The sequence below is a fragment of the Tiliqua scincoides genome, chromosome 4, assembly GCF_035046505.1.
Source record: "Tiliqua scincoides isolate rTilSci1 chromosome 4, rTilSci1.hap2, whole genome shotgun sequence".
Lineage (NCBI taxonomy): Eukaryota > Metazoa > Chordata > Lepidosauria > Squamata > Scincidae > Tiliqua > Tiliqua scincoides.
Genome location: NC_089824.1, coordinates 19,195,451 through 19,221,842, shown reverse-complemented (window position 1 = coordinate 19,221,842; position 26,392 = coordinate 19,195,451). Strand labels below are relative to the sequence as shown.

At 42.1% G+C, this 26,392-nt stretch overlaps 1 protein-coding gene across 1 annotated transcript in view; it reads right to left on the bottom strand.

Annotated features, from left to right (window-relative positions):
• CSMD3 (CUB and Sushi multiple domains 3) overlaps positions 1-26,392 on the bottom strand; it is a 710,986-nt gene that overhangs the window by 313,238 nt on the left and 371,356 nt on the right. Inside the window, exon 12 of the mRNA XM_066624387.1 lies at positions 11,386-11,507. Within this exon, the coding sequence (XP_066480484.1) occupies positions 11,386-11,507 (122 nt within the window). The remainder of the gene's footprint in view (positions 1-11,385; positions 11,508-26,392) is intronic.

The following is a 26,392-nucleotide window of genomic DNA, read 5'->3' as shown; positions in this document are numbered from 1 at the left end:
TTAAAAAAAAGATGCTGGCATTAAATAAATGTTTCAGTATGGCACATTCTACATTTAATGAATTGACATGGAAGAAGTATGTGAAAAGAAAACTTTGTCTTTATCTTTGGTCCTTTTCACAATGGGGCCTTTTAGTGCTGCTCAGACAATGTTGTTCCACAATCAGCTGTACGTAGGATTATAGCTGGTTTCACATGGCAAAATGCAGTGGTATACAGTAAGTTCTCGCTTGAAGTCATTTTCTATAAGTCGTTTCATTTTAAAGTTGTTGGGGGGAAAAATTGATTCCCAGCCACAGCCACAGTCTGTGTGGAGTTTTCACATCTGAGTGAAAACATCTCCCCACATCTGAGTGGGTTTACTCCAGCCAGGAAAGCTCACATTTGTTTCAGTGTTTAATATTAGAAGTTTTGGGGTCTTTATTTATGAGTTTGGTGATGTTTTTGTGACCAGAAATATGCTGTAGGAAATCAACTCTTGTTTACATATATCAATTAGTCTACGCAGTGCTTCCCAAAGTGTGGGTCGGGACCTGATTTCTGGTGGGTCCCACAGTAGCTGAAGAGAGCCTCCAGTGAAAACATAGGTGATGGATGGATCAGATAACTAATTGCCTCAGGCCCTGAGGTGTTTTAAAAAAGAGATAGCTGCTAATTGCCCTGCAAAGAGTTCCTGTAGTTTGCAAGCAAGTGTAAATATAGGGAGATAAATGTTGCAGCATCTTTTCTCTGGTTATTATGATGTGTAAATAAATAAAAATATTATTTCTTTCTAGATTTTTTTTTAAGTTTTGTAAACCTATGTGGGTCCCAACAAAGTGCCATTTTTAAAACTGGGTCCCGGTGCTAAAAGTTTGGGAACCATTAGTCCATGGTAACATTGATTTTGTTATAAGTCATTGTTATAAGGAGAAAATGGGGACCATACTCGGATTGCCCACAGTGTGGTCACACTTCTTGTTTTGTTTAAAGTGCCTGAGCAGAGGAACCTAGGAAATTGAGTGTTGGGAGAGTTAGAACAGACAAAAGGAAATATTTCTCTACTCAGTGTGTGGTTGGTCTGTGGAACTCCTTGCCACAGGATGTGGTGATGGCGTCTGGCCTGGATGCCTTTAAAAGGGGATTGGACAAGTTTCTGGAGGAAAAGTCCATTACGGGTTACAAGCCATGATGTGCATGTGCAACCTCCTGAATTTTAGTAATGGGCTATGTCAGAATGCCAGATGCAAGGGAGGGCACCAGGATGAGGTCTCTTGTTATCTGGTGTGGTCCCTGGGGCATTTGGTGGGGCCACTGTGAGATACAGGAAGTTGGACTAGATGGGCCTATGGCCTGATCCAGTGGGGCTGTTCTTATGTTCTTAAACTACAATTCCCAGGAGGCCTTGCAGGTCTTCTTGTTGTCTGGTGTGCTCCCTGGGGCATTTGGTGGGCCGCTGTGAGATACAGGAAGCTGGCCTAGATGGGCCTGTGGCCTGATCCAGTGGGGTTGTTCTTATGTTGGGACTGGCGAGTGCATCCCAGTCCCTGCAGCGCCATGAGCTGCCTCCTCACTACCCCCGCACCTTAAGGGGAAACAGGCCAAGGCCTTCAGGCTGGGGCGTCACAACACCCCAGTTTGAAAACCACTGCTATACACACTTACCTGAGAGTAAATTGCAGAAATTCATTGGGGTTTACTTCTGAGTAGATATGCATAGGATTGTGATATTAGAACTGTAATTAGTGCTTGCTACTGCTGTTTGAAATTAGTTGGCCAGCAATAAAGGCAATTTCATTGTCTGATCATGTTATTGTTATTATGACTCCATTGTTATCTACCTCGGAAATATTGCATTAAAAAGCAGATTACAAATATTCTAAATAAATGAAAATAAACTATAGTGACACCATGACAAAGGCAGATTTTGCAAAATGTTACAAAGGGGAAAGAGAGAAGCAGATATGCAACTGGTGTTTTCAGCAACATCACATGTATAATAATATGTTTAGTTATTTGATTTTTCTCTGTAAACCGCTTTGTGAACTTTTAGTTGAAAAGTGGTATATAAATACTGTTAATAATAATAATAATAATAATAATAATAATAATAATAATAATAATAATAATAATAATAATATCTAATTTAGCCTATTTTTAAAAAAGGAAAGAGGGGGGACCCGGGAAACTATAGGCCAGTCAGCCTAACATCCATACCGGGTAAGATGGTGGAATGCCTCATCAAAGATAGGATCTCAAAACACATAGACGAACAGGCCTTGCTGAGGGAGAGTCAGCATGGCTTCTGTAAGGGTAAGTCTTGCCTCACGAACCTTATAGAATTCTTTGAAAAGGTCAACAGGCATGTGGATGCGGGAGAACCCGTGGACATTATATATCTGGACTTTCAGAAGGCGTTTGACACGGTCCCTCACCAAAGGCTACTGAAAAAACTCCACAATCAGGGAATTAGAGGACAGGTCCTCTCGTGGATTGAGAACTGGTTGGAGGCCAGGAAGCAGAGAGTGGGTGTCAATGGGCAATTTTCACAATGGAGAGAGGTGAAAAGCGGTGTGCCCCAAGGATCTGTCCTGGGACCAGTGCTTTTCAACCTCTTCATAAATGACCTGGAAACAGGGTTGAGCAGTGAAGTGGCTAAGTTTGCAGATGACACCAAACTTTTCCGAGTGGTGAAGACCAGAAGTGATTGTGAGGAGCTCCAGAAGGATCTCTCCAGACTGGCAGAATGGGCAGCAAAATGGCAGATGCGCTTCAATGTCAGTAAGTGTAAAGTCATGCACATTGGGGCAAAAAATCAAAACTTTAGATATAGGCTGATGGGTTCTGAGCTGTCTGTGACAGATCGGGAGAGAGATCTTGGGGTGGTGGTGGACAGGTCGATGAAAGTGTCGACCCAATGTGCGGCGGCAGTGAAGAAGGCCAATTCTATGCTTGGGATCATTAGGAAAGGTATTGAGAACAAAACGGCTAGTATTATAATGCCGTTGTACAAATCTATGGTAAGGCCACACCTGGAGTATTGTGTCCAGTTCTGGTCACCGCATCTCAAAAAAGACATAGTGGAAATGGAAAAGGTGCAAAAGAGAGCGACTAAGATGATTACGGGGCTGGGGCACCTTCCTTACGAGGAAAGGCTACGGCGTTTGGGCCTCTTCAGCCTAGAAAAGAGACGCTTGAGGGGGGACATGATTGAGACATACAAAATTATGCAGGGAATGGACAGAGTGGATAGAGAGATGCTCTTTACACTCTCACATAATACCAGAACCAGGGGACATCCACTAAAATTGAGTGTTGGGCGGGTTAGGACAGACAAAAGAAAATATTTCTTTACTCAGCGTGTGGTCGGTCTGTGGAACTCCTTGCCACAGGATGTGGTGCTGGCGTCTAGCCTAGACGCCTTTAAAAGGGGATTGGACGAGTTTCTGGAGGAAAAATCCATTATGGGGTACAAGCCATGATGTGTATGCGCAACCTCCTGATTTTAGAAATGGGTTAAGTCAGAATGCCAGATGTAGGGGAGGGCACCAGGATGAGGTCTCTTGTTATCTGGTGTGCTCCCTGGGGCATTTGGTGGGCCGCTGTGAGATACAGGAAGCTGGACTAGATGGGCCTATGGCCTGATCCAGTGGGGCTGTTCTTATGTTCTTATGTTCTTATGTTAGCTGTATTATACAGTTTAACCGATATGGAGAGATTGTCCAAGGCCAGATGATGAAAGATTATTCCTCTGAATAAGCTGCAATTTCAACATCATTGTTTTGAGAATGAATATTTTTGTTACTACAAAGCAATATAGGTTCAAATATCCCTGTGTATCTTCTTTTTATTTACTTACTCAATTTCTATCCCACTTTATCTCCCCAAAGGGCATTCAAACCAGCTTACAAGATAAAATCACAGTAAAAACAGTAAAAACTATAAGATCACAATAAAAACATTAATATTACTTAACAAGGCTGCATTAAAAGTACAGGTTGAGTCTTATTTGAAGGGTTCCGTTCCCAGAACTCACATGGATGGCAAAAAGCGCATTAAAGCAAATCTATTTTAAAAAAATGTCCCTTTGCTAGGTGATTTAAAAACAGCCTTGCCAACCTTTCTGATGTAAGACAGAGTCATTAGGCAGACAATCCATCAACCATTCTCTTTCCAGGCACTTAGAAAAGCTTCTCTCTGAGCCAGCAACCCCTTCCTTCACCCAGCGCAAAGTGATTATATTTCATTCATGTGCTCAGGGGGAAGGGAGGGGTTGCTTGCCTTGGAGTGAGCCTGTTCTAAGTGCCTGGAGGGAGAATGATTGACGGATTGTCAGCTGGCTGGCCTCTTTTGCATTAACAAGGCCAGGGCCTCTGAGAGGAATTCCATCAGGGGGGTACAAAGTTTCTTTTGGGCCCCTTTGCAAAGGGGGAGGGGTGAAACAGTGGGGGAGGGTGGTGATGGGCAAGCAGAATAGGGGCAGGGAGCGATGAAGCAAGGTGAGGGAAGGGTAGGGACAGCTGGAGAAGACTTTGCAGCCCAGGTCTACCCGCCCATGTGGCATCAGTAGTGTCCCCAGCATCCCCAGTGATGGTAGTGTCCCCAGCATTCCATACAGGCAACAAGTCTGAGTAGATAGGAAAATTTCAGATCCCAGGAAATTTCTGGCCCCCCTCCTTTGGCTCTTGGGCCCCCCTTTTGACCCTGGGCTCGGATACAAATTGCCCCCTTGACCCCCCCCCTCTCCTAGGCCCTGAACAAGGCTATTGTTAACTTTTTCCCCTTAAATTTAAAGGGCCCTTCTCATCATGCTGAGATAAAACCACGGGTGAAAAATCCATAATAATAGGTTATACCTGTATAATAATTAGGTTATACCTGTATCACATTAGACAAAGATAAAACTCATAAGCTAGCAGCAAAAGTAAACAAAGGGGAAAACGATAGCATCTACCCAACATAAAAAACCCCACAATATCCAAAATTTTATAAGACCTGAACTCAGAAGACTGATCTAAATAACCATATCTTTAGGCCCCACTGGAAGGCCTCTAAGGAGGGAGCAGTATGTAAGCTGAGAGGGAGGGAGTTCCATAATGTAGGTGCCACTACTGAGAAGCCCCTATTCCTTGCCACCACCCCTCCGAACGTCATAGGCAACGGCACGTGTAACCTGAAGCAATGACCTGATGAGACAAGCCGGATTGTACAGAAGTAGGCAGTCTCTCAGATACCCATTCTTTTGAATGACAAGTCTAGAAAGATGTGCAGATTTGGCACTACCTACAAAATTCAGCACTGGCAGGGTCTAAGTTTTCTGAAAAGACAATTAAAGCAGTCTATGAAACTCTTACTTTTGACACTTGTGACCACTTCTTTGGAAGTCTCATACCAAAAACAAGTACAATGTAGCTATGAGCAGAATGGGAAACATTATTTAATTATATCATAGAACCATAGAGTTGGAAGGTACCCAGAAGGTCATCTAGCTCTACCCCCTGCCTGTAGCAGGAAATCCTCCTAGGACCTAGAGCATTTCTAGCAGGTGTCTGTTGAGTCTCTGCTTGAGAATCCACCATCCCCTTTGCCAATGTTCCACTGCTGAAACACTCTTACTGTCAAGAATTTCTTCCTGATGTCCAACAGGAAAAACCTTTCTTGCAGTTTGTACCCAAATATCACAGACAACTTGTCAGGGTAAAGTACAATCTGGTGGCTTTCTGGAGTTGGGCATTTCAGATAGCATTTTTTTTATGCCGTGTCTGACTTGCATTGAAGCCTGCCATTGTAAGACTATGAAACCAACAGGTGGATTCTATCATTTTGCCCACCACAGCATACAGGGATCCCAAAACAGGCTGCACTGATTTGGTGGGGGGGGGGGAGGGTCTGATCAGGAGGCATGGAAGAGGTAAGGGAAAATATTCTTTAATATTGTCTCTGTGGCATCTCCAGCAGTGGTATAGAGGCATGCAACTATGCACACTTCGGATCACCACTTTTGACTGCTGGGAAATGCGTTTTGCCACTAGAACACTAGTTCTAACAATGGATTCCAAGAATAGAATTGGGTCTTTACTGTAGTTCTGGTGACCAAATAAGAAATGCATTATGAACTTATCACGATGAGGAAAACTTAGATATAAAAATCAAGAAATGGAGGACCATATTCAAGTAATTTGAATTATCAGTAACAGTGTATTTTAACGGCAACTTGGAAATGATTGAAATTCAGTATGTTGTACCAAAAATAGTAATGCAAAGAGGATGGATGACAGGCATGTGAAAAAATAAAGGACATAAGAACATAAAAAGAGTCATGCTGGATCAGGCCAAAGGCCCATGTTCCTGTACCTCACACCAAATGCTTGGCCCACCATATGCTTCAGGGAGCACATAAGACAACAAGACACAACCTGTGTCCTGTCGCGCTCCCCTGCATCTGGCAATCAGAGGCAGCCTACCTCTAAAACCAAGAGCTTGCACATACCTACCATGATTTGAAACCCGTGATGAACATTTCCTCCAGAAATTTGTCCAATTTCCTCTTAAAGGCATCCAGGCAAGATGCCACAAAAGTCTGAATTGCAAAACAAGTTGTTAAGGTGAATATTAGAGTGCACAAGACTGAAAAAAATATAGTCTGTCACTGTAAATATTTTCAGCATTTAGGACAAGTAGTTTATTGTCCTGATTCGGCCACTTTGTAGTACTTAATGGGAGTATATTGCCTTTGTGTTAATATATGAGTTTGTCTTTTTTATCATGATAAGAAATATTAATAAATTATAGCAAATCTTTATCTTCACACAGCAAGATATTTTCCCCTAATAAATAATTCTTTTGGTCTTTTCTCCATTTGGTATAAAATATTATAAACATGCTGAATAATTCACACTGAAAAAGTCAGTGAAGATCTTTTCAGTATATCATACTTCTGAACTCACAAAATAACACAGCTTCTCTTAGAAAAATATCTTTGAAGTCCAGGAACAATGCATGCATAGTGTCTGTTTTCTATTCAAAATCAGAAATCACTGCAATGTTCTTTTTATTCTGGTCTTTCTTAGTCGCTGTTTCTCCTTTTTCTGAGCCAGTGTGGATGTAACATCAAATCTATAAAATGAGGGAAGGGGGAATTATAGTCCAGAGATCTGTAAATCCAGTTTTAGCCATGGTTTCAATCTGTGGTGTATGAAAATCCTGGTTTGCATTGCCACACATGTAACATGAAACAATGATATATGCCAGGAAGGGAAGGGAGTGGAGACATGGTTCTAGAAACAGTATGAAGATAGGGTGCCAAATCCCTGAAACCAGCTCCTGATTTGCAACACTGGTCTGCCAAAGCAACCACTCCCCCTCAGCTTCCAAGTCCTGAATGACTTCCTGAATGGCTTGCCTTTCCGAATGTCTTGGAAGGACCCAAGACTCTTAAGGCGGGGAAAATAAGTGAATATGATGGGAAACTATGTTCAATGTGGTAAGGGAAATTCCATGCTCAAACAAAGGATGTATCTCCATACGGTGCTCATTTTGCATGCTGTCTGAATGCTGGCTGTTTCACTGTGAATTTTTACACCCCACAGCTGTATGTCCATTTCAAAAATCTCACCATACTTTCCCAAAGCAATATAATAGCCAAATCCATGAGGCATTTGTGTTTGTAGAGATATTGTGTATGAGTAGAGAGGTGCATGCATGTGTGTGGGTGGGTGGTTTTTTAAAAATATCTTAACAATTTTATCCTGGGCCGTGCCACCCAGTTCTTCCTCATGGTCCCACTCCTTCCAGAGGCTGGGCTTTGCCTGGGCTGCAATTTTTCCCCCTGCTTCTCTAGGTCTAATGAAAGGGGAAGAAAAAATGAGAAACCTTTCTCTACATTCATTGCTCGGGGAAGGGGGAATATAGTGTGTGTGTCTCCTTTATAGAAATCTGGAAGTAGTAATCGTTACTAACACACCCTTCCACTGCTGCTGCTTACTGGGCACCTCTGAGTATATTGTTAGAAATATAATAAGTCCCACTGAACTGAATGTATTTGATATTCATCTCCCTCCAAAAGGATCCCTAAGGATGCTTACATGGTTGGCAACCTTCAGTCTCGAAAGTCTATCATATAAGCCTACAGCACTTGGTATTCCCAGGCAGTCTCCCATCCAAGTACTAACCGGGCCTGACCCTGCTTACCTTCCAAGATCAGACGAGATTAGGCATGTGCAGGGTAACAGTTACTGCTTACATAAAGTAATGTAATACAATACCACTGCCATCATTTCTACCCCTTCAGGCTCATGACACTGTTATATGGGATAGCATAGCTTCTCTTTGCCCCAAGTATGCACATCTTTTTACTCTCCAAGGGCAGAGAAGGAGGAGCCAGCTGTGCCTCAGGTGAACTGCTTAGTAATGGCAGCTAGCTCTTCTGTTTCCTGAATGCTACTTTGCTTGGCTATGTGCTCGTTATTTCTATATGTCATTAGATTACTAGATCCCTTTAAAAATGAAAACAGACCTCATCTGATTCAAAAAACAAAGGGATCAACGCTTCACAATTCAACATGCTTTATTACACTTGTCCAAATTCAATGTAAGTACAATGGAATTACCCTATTTCTAACCTAGCAGTGCTGGAGTAATCAAAAATGTGCTGTCCTGGTGCACCACTGCGAAGCCACAGATAAATAAAACATCTAAACTAGTTCGTAGATCTTAAAAACTGCTGCCTCTGAAGAATTCAGTAACAAAATTAATAGAAAAAGATTCAAGAGAGTGTTTCAGTAACCACTTTATGGCCTGCCTTTAAAGGAATTCTCATAAAAAGTAGTAGCACAATTGGGCAGTTCTGTCATATAGGCTACAAATCAAAGATTAATAAGCTTGGTGCCATTGTTTCACTTTCAAGCTCCTTTTTCAGTATGTATAAAACTACTTAGCTAGGGCCCAATCCTATCCAACTTTCCAACTCCGGTGTAGCCACAACGCAACCTCATGGAAAGGGAGCACATGTTCCCATACCTTGAGAAAGTTCCAGTGACTGCCCTTCCACCACAGGATACAGCACACACTCCACTGGCACAACCAGCACTGGAAAATTGGATAGGATTGGGCCCTAAAGCTGCAATCCTATGCCCACTTACCTGACAGAAAGCTTCACTGAACACTTACTTCTGCATAAACATGTAAATCTCTTGCAGAACTGTCTATTCTTCTAGGTGTAACATGTCACAAACAATTGAATTTTCCCATCTACTTTGAACTATCTTTTCCAAACTTTTTAAATATATAATTTATGTATTTAAAATTATTTAGATTATTATTGAATAGCTTTCAGTATAGCTAATAATTAAATAACATACAAAAAAACCCAAAATTAATGAACAACATAAAATTAATAACAGAATTAGCATCAGGAGACTAATGAAACCAAAACACAGCTGTACTTTTAAAAGGTCTGGAAATATATGGAGGTTTTTGTTGTGTACCAAAAGGACATATGCTTAACCCTGCAGGACTAGAGACCAGTACATAGAAAGTAAAGAGTAATGAGTGGCAGAGTTGATGACAGACAGAGCGGCTGGAGTGAACTGGGATTCCCAGCAGCACACAGCTATCTGGAGTAAGCATGGATGTGTTTGTGTAGGCAAACACTAACAAGGCTTCAGAAAATGTCTAAGAAATAAGATACTTATATAAACAGGAATTGTACTTCCCTAAAAAGTCACTAAAATGAAGTTTGTAACTTTTTTCCTTCTAATTTTGGTCATCCAAAGATGGGTGCCAAATTGTGACTATTTATGAAATTTTAAAAAAAATGATTAATTTCAAATAAGAGGAAAACTACTCACAAAGGAGAAGCCAGATATATATGTATGCCTTTGTATCAACCTTATTTGTACTTCCAAATCTATTTCTAGCTGTGAGCCCAAATGTGACACCTCTGGAAAATGCCAAGTGGAACTAGCTTAGTAAGTGAGTGATGCAAGAGTACCCCTAGGATACATTGCTAACTCTAATGCCTTTGTCCTTGGAGAGTCACAACTATGGAAATCCACTAACAGCAGATGGAACACAATATATTGTGCAAGGAACATATACGAATAGCTAAGCTCACAACATTTACATGCGATTATTAAACTGAATTAATTGTTCACTTGAGACTCCAAGCCCACAGAAACAGTTGTACCCCTTTTACTAGGTCCAATAGAAACAGATTCCAATCACTTCACCCTGAGAAATTACACAAATAATCCTGTCCAACAAAACATGACTCAGAAGCTCTGTTCAGGCATATATGATCCAATACTGATAGAGCCTTATGCTGCCAGAACTTTACAGCTTCCGTAAAGTGCAACACACTTTCTATGCAGCCTGGTCCCTGCCGGAAGTAGTGAGCAGCTGGGTTCAAGCACCAGCAGGCCATCCATGTCTGCCAGTATTAGTAAGTCAGTGTGGGGTGGGAGGGAGGTGGAAAGGGGAGGAATAGGGAGAAATTGGAATGGGGAAGCAGATTAAGGTCAGGAAAGGAGCAGTACTGGCAGTAGCAGCAAACCCTATATCCTACTTCCCTTCCCAGGTTCTCTCAGTCTTGTGCCAATTATAGATTTGTTCAGAATAGACCCATTTGGGCAGTGAAGTCTTACCGCAGAGCAAGGGAACAAATATTCCTTGCCCAGAGGAGACCTTCAGGGCCTGTGGGATGCAGCATGCATCCTGTTGGCGCTGCGATACGGCTGCGCAGGATTGGGCTGCCCATCTGTGCCTGGGGATGGGGGAATAGGAATATTCTGGCTGGTCATGCCACGTAGACTCTGTACTTTGTGGCTACACCCTCTGCTCTCTCCATGTTCAATGTTTGTCTGCAGAGGCAAGCCTTGAACCCATGGAGAACTACTCCCCTCAATAAAGAACCCCAGCTAGTCAAAGTTCTAGATCAAAAAGAGAAAAGGATGTTACAGTGCACATCAACACAGTGGGTGACTAGCTGAATGCCTGAAAAAGAGTAAGATTCTGCAGGAAACAGGGAGAGCAGCTGGGTTGGAAAACAGATAAAAAAAGATGCTTCTGTTCTATTCAGGGCTGTTTCACATGCCCAGAATGCATCAAAATGCATTTTAGTCACAACTCTTATTCATGAAAGCTAGAGTATTATACATTACAGGAAAACATTCACAGATGCAGTAATTTGACTCATATGTTAATTTACGTGCAGTTTTATTCAAAGACTTAATGTTATGAGCTTAAAAGTATAGAGGATATATAAAATATTCATGTACAGATTTTCAAAACCTATGTTGCTAGATTACTTGCAATATTAAGCCTGGATAATACTGAAGCAGTTAGTATTTTGGGCTGTGATTTTCGTTATTTGATACAGATCTTTACATTTGCTCACATTTGAACTTACCTTGTTTGGATTGATAGCTGTGATGACCCAAACACACTGAGCATTACTGTCATACTGGAATGGAAAGTTGGGGGATGTGAAGGTGCCACCGGGTCCCTGCAGATTAGATCCACAAGTCTTTACTGTAAAAGAAGATATAAATGTTACAGTTCCTGCATAACATTACTATAGAACTTGCACAAAATTAGTATTCCTCCTCAACCCAGTATAATGTTTTTTATTTTTTTTTCCTAATAGTTGGCTGCTAGTGTTTCTCTTGCATCATGTTAGACTATGAGCCATTTAGGGACAATGAACTACTATATTTAGCTATGTAAAGTGCTTTGTGAACCTTTTTTTAAAAAAAAAATTTCAGCACAGTCTGTATAATCTTGACCATGTGCTGTTGACTTAAAACACACGCACACACACTAACACAGAAGCTTTGCCTACATCTTCAGAGTCACATCTAGTATGGCGCGTACTAGAAGCACTGAAGTCCAAAATGCAAAAGGACGGTGCATATACTATACCAGATTTGCTTGTCTGTCTCAAGGATCTATTTAAGGAACAACTCCCAGACAACCCCTGAAGGATCTTTATGCCTTGAAACATGCCAATGACACCAACAGCACGTGTCAGGGCCTGCTGGCCTAGAACCAGCTGCAAATAGTCTTATCACCCAATTCTATCTACCTTCATAAATGGCATGGTACTGCTGGAGATTGTGTACCACTGCTGAGTGCGAAGAAGCAATTGGAGAAAAAGCTGGGGGCTCCCCATGCCCACCAATGGCCTATTCAAACTGCACTGGAATAGGTAAGGTGGCCGTAGGGGTTGGGCGTGGTTGTTTTTGCACAGTGAGCTCCCATTTTGCCTGAGTGGTGTTGACGCTTCCCTTGTGATGTGCCCCAGTACAGTCCCTCCCTTAGGAAAGGGTTCCTCCTGGTTGGTGAATACCCCGCAGTGACTCAAGCCCTTGCTATGGGTTTGTGTGTTTGTTTCACATTGCTCAAAAATAGTGATCTTTCTACCCTTGCTCTGCTCAAAACAGTATTCCCTGGATGCATGTTTGTGTGAGTGGGGAACTCACGAATGGAACTTTAAACCTGGTGCAGGAATTCCTAGCAGTTTCCTGCTTTTGCCCCATTGCACTAATGCCATAGTAGCTCCTACAGGGGGTGGGGCTCCTATAGGAGGTAGAGTCTGTGATATTCTTCTATCATATTGTGTGCGGAGGGCTTCCATCTCCCCATGGTTGGCAATGGTGCCTGTTGCTGTGTTCCTCATTTCTAGTAGCTGGTTTTGCTCCAGCAACAGCTGCTAATTGACCCTTCCCCTGCCATCACCCTATGTGGTTCATCCTGGCAGCACTTTTTTTGTCTGCCAGGATTGGGGCTGGGTGGATGTAGTGATTGGCTCTTTGGATGCTGCTCTGATGACACACTGACACACATAGCATTGTCCGACTAATAATAAAATGACATCAAGACACCACCTCATGGATAATGGGCTGCGTCAGGGTTTTCATGGACACTGTCAATGTTACTGGGAAGGGTTGCACCAGAGCTACCGGGAGGGCTATGGCAACATGGTGTTGCCTGGGCAGCTTAGGATACAGTGGTTGTTGTGCTGGAGCCAGTGTGCCATTGGAATGGTGTTTGAATAGGATTGGGCCATAAGTATTTTCTTAGAGCCAATAAACCGTTGCAAGAAGTCTTACTACAGCTGGCGAACAATACAGACATATTTTATGTTCTTTAAATCTTTGTGTTAGATTAGGCATATGACAAACACCTTGAGCCCAATCAATGTTTTTAAATAATAAGCTGGAATTGTGACTTAGATCAGCACAGATGCTATAACATTAGAGAAAGCAGTAGAACGTGTTGTACATTTGGACTGTACTTATGTGTCTTCATCTACAAAAGAAAGATCAAATGTTCTATTTTAAGATCTGTGTATGCCATATTTATGTCTGACAGCTGCTGCTATTTATAAAGGATTTCAGATATTATATGAATTAAAATAATATATTCAGAAGGCAAGTCCCACAGTCACTTTTGTCACTGCCATCTGTTATACTGTGTAAAACCTGCAGGTTTTTAATAAAGAAAAAAAACCTTTTATAAATCCAAAGATTATATCCTAAAAATATAATAATGAAATTTGTGTCAGGGTAAACAGATAAGAGATTTATATGTAAGCCTTTGCATAAATTATTCAATTCTGATACTCTTGCATTATTAAATTTTAAATAAATATGGGGTTTTATCCAATCATTTTATCTGGGGTGAGAGGAGAATGCACATTGTAGAGCAAGAATCTCTCCTGACTTCTTTGCTTAGTTGTTCAGATGAGGCTATTGGAAACAAGCACAAAGATAGGGATGACACCTCCACTAGAACAGATTAGCACTGGTGACTTTATGGAAAGTGAATACATGTTATTAAGTAATATTATCCAATAGAACAAGCACAAAAGACCGCACACATATACAGTGAAGCCTTGTGCAATAAGGCATTCACTGAATTAAAATGGGGAAACAGAAGCAGAGGGGAAGTGAAACAGAAGGGAAGGATGGAATCATTATCCAAAGTTTACAACCTAACTCATTTTAGAAAAATACAAAGGGTGTAAAACAACTGGTGGGAAGGTAATGAAAAAAACATGTGCGCCCATAAATGATGAAGTACTAGATGTCGTCAGGAGCCTGATGCTAGGGTGTTAGCTGGAACTAACTTCCAATGACAGTGTTACTTCAAAACAAATCTATTTTGGGATTGAGGGTAAGCCCCAGATCTCTGGAAACCTTGTTGTGCTCTAATTATCTAGTTGGTATCTTCAGTGAGCTCCTTCAATTATAATTTTCTCATTTTTAGCCATCCTCTAACTATCCTAAAAGTTAATACAAAGGATCTCCACTTCTTTTAATCTAGCCCTTGATGAAGCAGTTTTTCTGGTTTTGATTGCCTGATGGAACCAAGTAAGCTGCTTGTGGTTCCAACATGCAAATCCAGATGTGAGGCCAGAGACAACTGAAAAGTAGGGGAGTGAAATGGAGAGGTGGGCTAGAACAGGAGGAAGCAGCTGTAGCAGAGAGCAGGAAGAAGAAAAAGGCAGCTAGAAGTAAATCTATCTTTAAAGGAGCTATCAAAATAACATTGTTGTACCAATGACTGCTTAGAGGAGACTGAACTGTTTATATAAGACCACAAAGTCTTGCCCATTCCTGAGTTTAGCTGGACAACAATTGGGCAGTTCTGCCTCACCCTGCCACTCCTGCACCACAAGTCCCTGATAGCTAAATGTGCATACTGACATACTGCCTGTGAAAGATTGGAAACACAAAGGGCAGACAAGGCAGGATGATGACTGCACTTTGAAGGGAAACATCTGGAGAAAAATTGGGTTTATTACTATCCTGCCTATGCAAACTGCCTTGAATGTATGAGAAAAGCAGTTTAGAAATACTGAAAAAAATACTGTACTTAGTAAGGAATACCTTTTTGTATATTTTTACTAAAAATTTCACATTCAAAGTAGTTAAGACAAACTCATAAAAAGGATTTTGTTGAAGGGCACAGTCCTAACCAGGTCTACTCAGAAGTAAGTTCTATTTTATTCAATGGGGCTTACTCTCAGGAAAGTGTGGTTAGGATTGCAGCCAAAGTTAAATAATTGTGTAGTTAGTAGAATAGGATTGCTTTTCTCCTTTTAGGTTGTTTTCACACATAAGGTTTAAATCGCTTTGGAATTTCTCGTCTCCCATCCCACCTGAGTGAATGTACGATCACCTCTAATACACAACAGAAAGTGGTTGATAGTTGTTTATAACTGAAATCAGAATTCTGGCCAATGTATGATTTATAATTCAATTTCAAATCAATTTAGACAAGGATGCTTTAATCATGATTTGTGACAACAAACTAAGTACAGACTCAAAAGTGAAGCAAAGATTCTAAGATATGCCATCGTTCATTAAAGAACAGAACAAAGCATTGGTAGATGTTGGAACCTTCTCAGTATCCTTCATTTATTACAAAAATGAGTGAATAATCAAAGTTCAAATGAACATTTATTTTGATAGTATATTTAATTGATTCCGAAAAGTGGTAAAAGACTAATGGTCCAATCCCATTGGGCCTCACTGCCAGCAGAATGCAGGTTCCACTGATGGTGACTGCCAAAAGACTGCACCCAAGTGCCAGCAAGAAGGCCAGAGCCCTCCCGCCTGTGTTAACAGATCCAAATGGACCCACCAAGTCATATAAGATATCAAGGAGACTGGGAGATGGCAGGGGAGGGCTGAACACGGGCAGGGAGGTTGGAGGGGGTGGATCCGGCAGTGATGGCATGCACTGGATCCTATCCCTTTCAGAAGCAATCTCCCTACCCTTCTTCTGTCCTCAGACTTGTGCCAGAAATCACCGGTGCAGATCCAAGGATACCTGTTGCAGGGAGGGAAGTTTAAGGAGGTGGGAAAGAATTAAAAACCCCTTTCCCTTCCAAAGTCTCCACCCCCCAACCCCACTGAAAACAGTGTGTGCCTTTTCGGCATGGCTGTACCAGCAGAAGAAGCAAATATAAGACTGCACTGTAAATTACATTCCTAGCAGAGACTGTAATCTGCTACTCTTTCAAAACTTGCCCGTTTTGTTTGCTTTGGATAACTCTTTAAGTCTTTCTGATCTATTTAACATTATAGGATCATTTTTCATTTTGACAACCTCCTTCTTGCAGGGTTCAAAATTTTATTGCCAGGCAGTTAAGACTTGCAAGTAAGTTTGCTTTAGTTCATCCTACACTTTCCCCCTTTCATAAACAGCATGAACTCTTGGGCAGGAGGTCTGGTCTAGAAGGTTGAGCCTCCATTTGCCTGAAGATAACATCCGAAGGTCGCCAGTTCGAGCCACTGGCACCGTGCGGCCTTGAAGCAGCTGACAAGCTGAGCCAAGCTATTCCATCTGCTCTGAGCATGGGAGGATGGAGGCCAGAATGTGCGACCAGATCAAGAAAGAAACATCTGAATGTTGTGGTTTCTTGAAAGATAGAAACCTTCTTTCAAATTGTAAAAATCCCTACAGGGATTTAAATTTGCCTGCCTATGTAAACCACCTTGAATAAAGTCTAAGGAGAAATCTGAGGACCAAGAAAGAAATACCTGTAGTATTATTATTATTATTATTATTATTATTATTATTATTATTCTGAAACAGAGACGCCTGCGTTGGCTCGGTCATGTCGTGAGAATGGATGATGGGAGGATCCCAAAGGATCTCCTCAATGGAGAACTTGTGCAAGGAAAGCACCCTACAGGTAGACCACAGCTGCGATACAAGGACATCTGAAGGGATCTGAAGTCCTTAGGAATGGACCTCAACAAGTGGGAAACCCTGGCCTCTGAGCAACCCGCTTGGAGGCAGGCTGTGCAGCATGGCCTTTCCCAGTTTGAAGAGACACTTGGCCAACAGTCTGAGGCTAAGAGGCAAAGAAGGAAGGCCCATAGCCAGGGAGACAGACCAGGGACGGACTACACTTGCTCCCAGTGTGGAAGGGATAGTCACTCCTGGATTGGCCTTTTCAGCCACACTAGACGCTGTGTCAGAACCACCTTTCAGAGTGTGATACCATAGTCTTTCGAGACTGAAGGTTGCCAATACAATAATACAATACAATTATTATTACAATAAACTCAGTAAACCAAGACACTTCTCATATTCAGAGTTACCCACTTGATGAGCTTTAAGCTTAATAGAGAATATGTTAATGGAGATATTGACCCATTCCTGCTGCATAAAAATTGTTCATCAACATAACAAGGCCTTTGAGAATTCAGTTACATGGCTTTTTGTTTAAGACAATCAAGACAGTGGAGTAACTAAGCAAAAAGTGTAACTGAACCACAGATACAGCTAGGAAATTCTGCATTAATTCAGGGTCAAACTAGATATGATGTTAAATGTTCTATTGTCAAAGTAACAACTAATTTTCACTTTAAAATAGCAGCCATGTGGGAGACCAATACAAATTTGGACTGAAGCACAGAGGTTTGAGATCTTTGGTGTCCTAAACTGTGGAAGGGAATTTTCATGAGAAATGACATGAAAGTAAAAGAGAGTTAAATACTCTCTACCTCCACACCACAGTCTTGATCCAGATTGTGCCCTGGCATAGCTGTAACTTTAAAATAAAAATAACATCCAAACTAAATGCTGACATACTTAATATCACATACTGTATGTTTTGGTCCTCACATAATAATGCAACTCAGGCCCAGAATGCCAACTTGAAAAGTAGATGAGGGGACTAAAATATAAAACCATGACTTCTGTCAATGGCACTAATAATGTAAAGATACAAAAACAACAGGACTGGTTCTTATGACATCAGAAACGGGATATGTTCACTGGTTTTGCCAGAGAGAGGTGAAGCTTTTCAAAATGATGCTGAATATCAATTTACCTATTTCAATTTTCATATACAGTGGTGCCTCGCATAACGAATGCCCCGCGCACCGAAAAACTCGCATAACGAAAGAGTTTTTCGATTGAGTTTGGTAACTCGCATAACGAAAGTTTCTGGCCATGCTTCGCATAACGAAAACTTTTTAGGTCCATGCTTCGCATAATGAAAACTTTTTAGGTCCGTGCTTCGCATAACGAATTTTTTAAAAAATTAAAAATTTCGTGTATGCTTCAAATTTTAGAAATCCTCTGTACAGTATGTATGCCTTTAAAGAGCATGTAATAAACACTTTGTAAACAAAATTTGACTTCGTTTTGACCTTTTTTGCCCATAGGAACGCATTAATTAAATTTCAATGCATTCCTATGGGAAAACGCGATTCGCAAAACGAAAAATTCGCATAACGAAAGGATTCGCGGAACGGATTAATTTCGTTATGCGAGGCACCACTGTACAAATAAAATGTTACATTTCACATAGTGTTTTTTCACAACTCTTTTCTACATGGTAATTGTGCGTGGGATTTATTTGGGCTGGAGTGGGGGAAACCTGGGGACCAGCAACCAAGAATCTTCCTCTACCTGCCCTTGTTAAACTTTGGGTGCAATCCTAACCCCTTACGTCAGGGCTTTCCAGCACTGACATAAGGGCAATGAAGCTCCGAGGTAAGGGAAAAACATTCCCTTACTTTGAGGAGGCCTCTGTGAGTGACACCCAACTGCAGGATGCAGCACATGTCCCATTGGTACCACTATGCCAGTGATGGAGAGCACTGACATAAGGGGTTAGGATTGCACCCTAAGTGTTTCATATTCCAAACAGTGCAACAACAATCACATCAGAATAAAAACCACAAATCATGTGCCAAGGGCACAATCCTGTGTCATCTTCCCTATCAATATTGTTTCGCAAGGAATGGAAACTGGAACAACCACACTTTTATTAGGTGGAGTTGCAGCACAAACACAACATGGTGATGCTTCTGACCTTACATGGTAGTAAAGAGCAGCCCTACAGACCTCTCATGAAGGCAACATGAGTCTGTGGTGGGATGTGTGGTACATAATTCCTGAGCCATTTAGGACTGTGAAGATCAAAACGCCTGGAGGTCTACGATAGGGTACAAAATTTTAATCTTTGCTGAATCAACGTAAGCAGACATTCTACAATTGCTTTCTTCTGTTCTGCGCTGATTTCAACCGGCTGTAATCATTCTTCAGCAACTCTTGTTCCAAGTGAGTGCTAGACTCCGAGGATTTGAGGTGTGAAATAGCAATCTCCCACTGTCCTCACAGTTCCCTGCAGTTTCATCAATTACCTATTTAGCAGTCTCATTACAAAGAAAAACATGCTCTCCACATCCCCCAGGTTTTACTCCATTAGCCTGCACATCATGCTATATAAACTAGTACAATGCAGATAACTTTCCAAAGTTCATCTATAGTATAATGTGGTTCCTTGAGTTTTGAACTTGTGGTGCATAGTAGTTGAAAAGCTTCAAGGACACCAGTCTCAACCATGTTTTAATACTTAAGGACAGCCATTTGTTGGCTGAGTTTAAATAAAATTGTCCTCTTATGCTTGAAGAATTCAATTTCAGTGCCAGTAACATCATTATGTTTAGCTTGCTAATGGCATTGCAGTTTTGTTGGTTTTGCATTAATAATTTTTTAAGCACATCTCATACAATGTAGTTTCATTTTTTTATCATATATCTGGACTGAAATGAACTTTGATACTAAATAATGGATGAACTATGAGATTTTTAAATTATTCTTATGAACACTTCAGGCACACCATTTGTCATTTCATTTTTAGTTTCCAAAACATAACATCTTATAGATCAGTGTTTCTCAACCATTGGCACAGGTACTACCAGTGGTACACAGGGTGGTGTCTGGTGGTACTTGCTGGACAGCTGTCACCAAGCAGCAAGACCAGGTGCACGACACAATAAACAACGGTAAGAGACTCGACTCTGTGGGCCGGACTAATGACTCCCTGTCCCAAAAGGGCTCACAATCAAAAAAGATGCAAAAGAACACCAGCAGACAGCCACTAGAAAAGGCAGTGCTGGTGTGAGGAGGGCCAGTTACTCTCCCCCTGCTAAATTAAAGAAGGGCACCCACTTAAAAAGTGCCTCTTATTCAGTTAGCAGGGGTTAACAGTTAGCAGGCACATCTGACCTCCCAACCTAGAAGCAGTTGGTGATGATGTCATTGCCAGATACTTCTGGTGGAAATTTGAATATGTGAACCATGTGAAGTGGTACAGCAGAGGGCAAGCATTGAGAAACACTGATACAGATCAACTTAACTTGACTAATAGTTAATCAACTTAACTTGACCAACCCTATGTAGTGCCTGCATTGGGAGTACGCTCTTCCAGCATGTGCTATCACAAAAGCAACATAAAATGTTCTGCAATAGTGCTAGTAGCTGGTGCACCGGCAGGAAGGCTGGAGCCTTCCTGACCATGCCAGTAGCCATTGCAAGGCCTGAAGGAGCAGGTAAGTCTGATGCAGGGGAGGGGAGGGGGAAGACAGGAAGGGGGTTGAATGAGATGACGCAGCTGAGCCGAGAAGACTAACAGAGGAAGCAGAGGCTTTCTCCAGTGTAAGGGAACAAAAGATTCCTTTGCAACTGCCACCCACCGCGAAGCAGCATGCAACTTCTTGATACATGTGCATTCGTGGTATGATTTAGGGCCCAATCCTATCCAATTTTCCAGTGCTGATGCTGCTATGCCAATGGGGTATGCACTGCTTCCAGTGTTGGGGAGGCAGTCACAGAGGCCTCCTCAAGGTATGGGAACATACCTTGCTGGAAAGTTGGATAGGATAGTTGGAAAGGTGCTGGAAAGTTGGATAGGATTGGACCCTCAGTTAGGAATGGAACCTAAGAATGCAGCCTAAGTATAACTGCTATGGGTAAAAACTCCTAGGATCACAGAACGTTAGAACTGGAAATGACCTTGAAGGGGTGTCATCTAGTCCATTCTCTGTTCAGTGCAGACAATTTCTACTTTATCTGACTAATGATCGGATCAAACCAATTATAGCACATTTTTCTAAAAAATTTAGTTTGTGATGCTGAAGGGCATGTGAAACTATATTCCAGATTTAAAGTTCTCAAACAGCAGACAAACATTTGATCTTTATCAGTTGAAACTACCTAGAACTTGAAGGAAATGAAGCTAAGAAAACCTTAAATGTGTCCTTCGTGCTCACTGCATTTCTCCAAAAAAATCAATACTTTTGCACTGAGGTAGAAAAACACATATATGAGTTAGTTGTTTCTTTGTTTTGCTGATTACCCTTCAGTACAATCTTTACCAAAATCCAACCTGCAATATCGAACGAATCATTAAACATCTTAGCTCATTAGTCCTTTGATTATATAAAATACTAATAAGATTACTGTACTGAAAACAGTGCACACTCATCTCTTCTAAGATAAACGATCTAATCCACACCTGTCTCAGTGAATGAAAAGCACATATTGATTGTAATGGTTGGGACAGTATCCAGATCTGCCTCATGCCTTCTAGTAGGCTTTCTAGCTAGCAGTCTCCTAGTATTAGACCAATGGTATCCCTTCTCCTTTTTATTCCATTTCATTCCAGGGGAAGCAAACATATTTGGGCATCTGTCCAGCTATTGTGCTCCTGATTTGCTCCTTATGGCTCAATCCTATCCTGTGTTGCCATCATCCAGACTCGCATTCCAGTGGCAGAACGCATTTTCTGGTCGTCGTAAATGGCAATCTGGAAGTACACATAGCTGCGTGCTTCCAGACTGCCACTGCAGAGGTACCACCCATGACAGTGGGGCAAAGAAGGCCCACAAATGGAGATGAGTCAATTGGCTGGGCAGAACGGGGTGGGAGGCAGGAGATGTGTTGGAGATGGGAGGGGTGGCACCTGGTGCAGGCAACTTGCTGTGGATGCTATCCCCTCCAGAGGCAGCCAACATGCCCCCTTTGTTTCCTTGGACTTGCACCACCTAAAGAACTGGCACAGGTTTCAGAACACATGTTCAACACTGGCAGCCAATGGGTTTATGGAGGGGTAAGGAAAAATAATTTAATAATTTCCCTTTTCTGCTACCGAACCTCCTGATCAGGCCCCCCCCCTTTACAGGACGCAGCACAGCTCGTCAGGGAAACCATAGGGCTGGACTGTTACAGAAGGGAAGTGGGAAAATATCTTAACTGATTAGGGAACCAGATAAACTCGGTTTGCTAGCTATGCTGTGCGAGCAGTTTTATTGCCCTTCAGTATTACATAGCAAGATTTTCATCCCTGCCCCAACTCTAATTGCAAATTGTTTGCTTGGGGAAGACTATGGAGGGGAACTAGTTGGGGTAGACTATGGTTGGAAATGTGTATTTAGTCATGCATCAGATGTACATTCATTTGAAAACAACACACCTCTGGACAACATCTACATTTGAATGCAAATCCAGATACCTTCATCCACACTTTAATATTTTCAGTGAGATCAATGTTTCATAATTGCCTATTAACTATTTCCCTGACTACTTTGCAAAGCGTTTTTTGTATGTATTCAAAAAGGAGCATGAAAGATAGTTGGAAATGGGGGTGCAAAAACAAACTATTTGCTGAAAGCACATACGTGTTCATCTAAGAACTACTGGGAGTAATTCACCTCTTTTATGGGACCAGTCATGGACCTGAGAGAATTTGCCTCCGTATAGAAGGGAAAGGATGAGAAGGAGCTTCTCTGGGGTGTCTAGGAGAGAAGAGGGCGCAGAGTTGCCCACCATCTTGAGCACAGTCAAGTAAAAATTATAGGGTGCATCTTTCCAAAAAAGAATGAAGGTTGTCTGATGGCCAAACTATTGTGTTGGCATCCTTCAGTCTCGGAAGACCATGGTGTCACGCTCTGAATGGTGGCTCTGGAACAGAGTGTCCTCTCCAGTGCGCGAAGCCTGGGTAAAGTAGGTATGGAGGATAGGCTGTTACCCATGCAGCAAATCCCCCCTCTCAACGTCGCTGAAATGGTCCAATGGAAAGGCAGAAGCCAATACGGTTGGTTCCAGCGGCGTCGCAGGAGTTGCCAGAACGTGACTGTGTTCAGCCATGAACTGCCTCAGGGACTCCGGCTTCGGATTTTGCCTTGAGGTTGACTCCTGAAGCCTTTTCCATAACTGGATGTAGCCACAAGGCAGTGGAGGTTTGGGATCAGAGTTTTCCTTCTCTCAGATGAGCTGCCTTCCCAGGCTAACGAGTCCCATCTACCTGGTGGCTGTTCAGTCGCCTCTTACGACAAGTACAGCCAAACTGAGGGCCTATTCTTATCCCCAGCCCCCAGGGGAAACTATACATTACATTAAATGCATTATTACGCAGAGTGCTTAAGACTATCAGTTTCAGTTCTTTATCAGAAAGCAGCTGCAACATTGAGACCAGGGCCACGGCATGTGAGGGATTAATGATTTAGGGCCCAATCCTATCAAATTTTCCAGTGCCAGTGCAGCCATACCAATGGGGCATGCTCTGCATTCTGTAGTGAAGAGGCAGTCACATCGGCTTCCTCAATGTATGGGTACATTTGTTCCCTTACCTCAGGGCTGCATTGTGGCTACACCGGAGCTGGAAAACTGGATAGGATTGGGCCCTTATTCTGTGCCACATTCCTGCCCAAAATCTCTTCCATTAAGTTGCTATTTGCTACAAACAGACACTTCAGGGGCAAAAGGCAATTTTTGGAAGAACAACAGTGATGGCAGAAACTATGTTCCTGATCCATATCAATTCCCCCCCCCCACTCTGTGACTCTTTTTGATAAATCAGATAACTTGTCAGACTTACAGTCCAATTTTATCCTTTCCATCCCCTGCTGATGCAGTTGTGCCACCAGAGCTCACTGCATCTTGCTGGGAGGGGGCAAGAAAAGGAACATTTGTTCCCAGGGGTAAGCCTGCAGCACAGAATGGATCTGCACCAGTGATTTAGTGGACCTGAGGATGGCAATCAAGACCTGAAATGGGGCTAGGATATTGGTGGTGCTTCTGCCTCTGATACTGCCCCCTTACAGGCCACAATCTAGCCCCTTCCCACCTCGCTGTCTCCCTCCCATCCCCACACTGACTAACCGGCAGTGTCGTCACTAGGGGGTGCAGGGGGTGCGTGCCGCACAGGGTGATGTGCAGGGGGGGGACGACGCACACTGGAAGGGTGACATACTAAAATTGCGGTGGTCAGAAATAACCCCAGCATGTTATATACCGTTGGCTGCGGAATTTCCAGCAGAATGCAATGCAAAAAACGGGAGTGAAATATCGCCCTTCTATAAAAAGTTATTGGCAAAAAAAAACGGAAAACAAAAAATGCATGGAGCCCTATGGAAAGTGAAACCGAGCCATATCGTGTGCTTACTTGTGAGTAGGTGAACATGCCTTAGCCCACCTGAAAGGGCAGGTTGAGAGGAATCCACGAACACCAGAATGGTCCTGATCCAATGAATGTAGCCCCAAAAAAACACGTGAGAAGGAGGTCCCTCCCTCCAAGCTGGCGAATGTATTGAGCCCTATGGAAAGCGAAACTAAGCCACATCATAGTCGCATTTACTCATGAGTAAGCAAATGTGCCTTGACTCCTGGGCAGATCAGGCAAAGAGAAATGTGAGGCCACCAGAATGGTCATTTGATGCAACTGGAGCTCAACAAATGCTCCAGAAGTCAGCCCTCCCCCCATAAAAAGAATGAAACAGAGGCTTAACAGGGTAAGGTGAAATTTTTTCTGTTTTAGGCTGCAATCCTATCCACACTTTCCTGGGAATAAGCCCCACTGACTATAATGGGACTCACTTCTGAGTAGACAGGCATAAGATTGGGCTCTCAGACTTGTAAAGCCAAGTAGGTCCTGACAGTGATATGCTTGAAATATAAGAACTTAAATTGAACTGGGTACTGGGTAGGGGTGAAAATCTTACTGATTCTTTTTGGGGGGGCTGTTATTGCAGGCAGGCTACAGAGAAAATTCACTTGGTGGAACAGGGTTGGCTTTCCCTTATTTATTTATTTTACTATAATTTATTCATAATTATTTATTTTAATTTGCTTTATGATGAGTCCTGGACAGATTGTCATTCTAAAAAGTGGGTCCCAGTGCTAAAAAGTTTGAGAACTGCTCCAATAAGGTGTTAGTAAGTTGACACCTGGGGGCTGGTGACACCACTAGTGAACAAAATCACTAAAATCACAGTTTGCAAAAATAGTACCATCATGTTATATATCAATCAATGTGTAATTTCAATGTGTAATGAAATGGATCACTGTAATTTCATGCAGAATGTGATTAAACAAACTGTGTTGAAATATCTTTATTCTATCAAAAGATACATCCAAAAAACCAGTGGAGACAGGGCGATGGTACATCACCACGCCCACCACCTAGAGTGTTGCCCCACCCATTACGTGGGGGTGACGCACTGGCCTCCCGCACCAGGTGACACGAACCCTAGTGATGCCACTGCTAACCAGCACCAGGGGCATCCAGGGTCTGACAGCAAGCCACTGCTGCCACTCGCTGCTTGTGGCAGGGGCCTGGCTGCTCCAAACAGCACATAACCTTTTGTAACTACAGTAAAGGGCCTATGTTTAGTAAACGCTAGTTCCAGCAATGTAAGGGCCACATAAGATTAGACCTTGAAGCATGTTCCTTAACAAACCTGTAACATAATGTGTAGTTCAGCCTTTAACTGTGTCATTTCAGATACCCTGTGGGAGCTCACATGATGAAATGTTTTCCTCACTAAACAACAGTAAAAAGGCATCTAGTTAAGCCTTCTCTCTCCAACACTAGTTTTCTAGTTTACAGACTTGCAATCTGTAATTATACTGTACAGTACACAGATTTGCCACCTCATCTGCTGCAGCAAAGCAACAGAGAGCAAGGTAATGGATCACTTTTTGGAGATTATATGATCACTTTGTCAAGAATTCGGCTAGGATATGGACACTGTACATAGCCAACAGAGAGAAATAAATTGAATAAATACCATTGCTAGATATTAAAATCACAATTTTCCACTGATAATAATTTTCAGGGATTGTTATGTCCTAAGCAGCTCGAAAGATGTTTTCACAGCGGACTTTTCAAAGGTGCATACAGGTTCAACCTTGTTATACACGGATTTTTTTATACACGGATTTGACTCAACACGAATAGCCCCTGCAAATGAGAAGGAACGTGCTGATCCCTGGAAAAGGGGAAAAAATATATCCCTTTCACAGTTGTAAAGGGATGGACTTTTTAATTTTTTTAAACTGCTTTTACTTAACACATTTTAAGGTATCAGCAGGGAGCCTGAGAATCAAACTCCTGGGGATGTCGAGGCAAGACCTTATTCCATTAGGAGCAATGGAGGAGCAAGAAACCTGGAAGTGGGTCTTTAAATACATTTTTCCATATTTTTTGTCCACTGATTTTTTTTATCCACTAGGCATTCTGGAACTGAACCCTAGTGGATAACAAGGGACAACCTGTATTTCAAAATGAAATGAAATATATTAGCCCAGCGGTGTCCAAACTT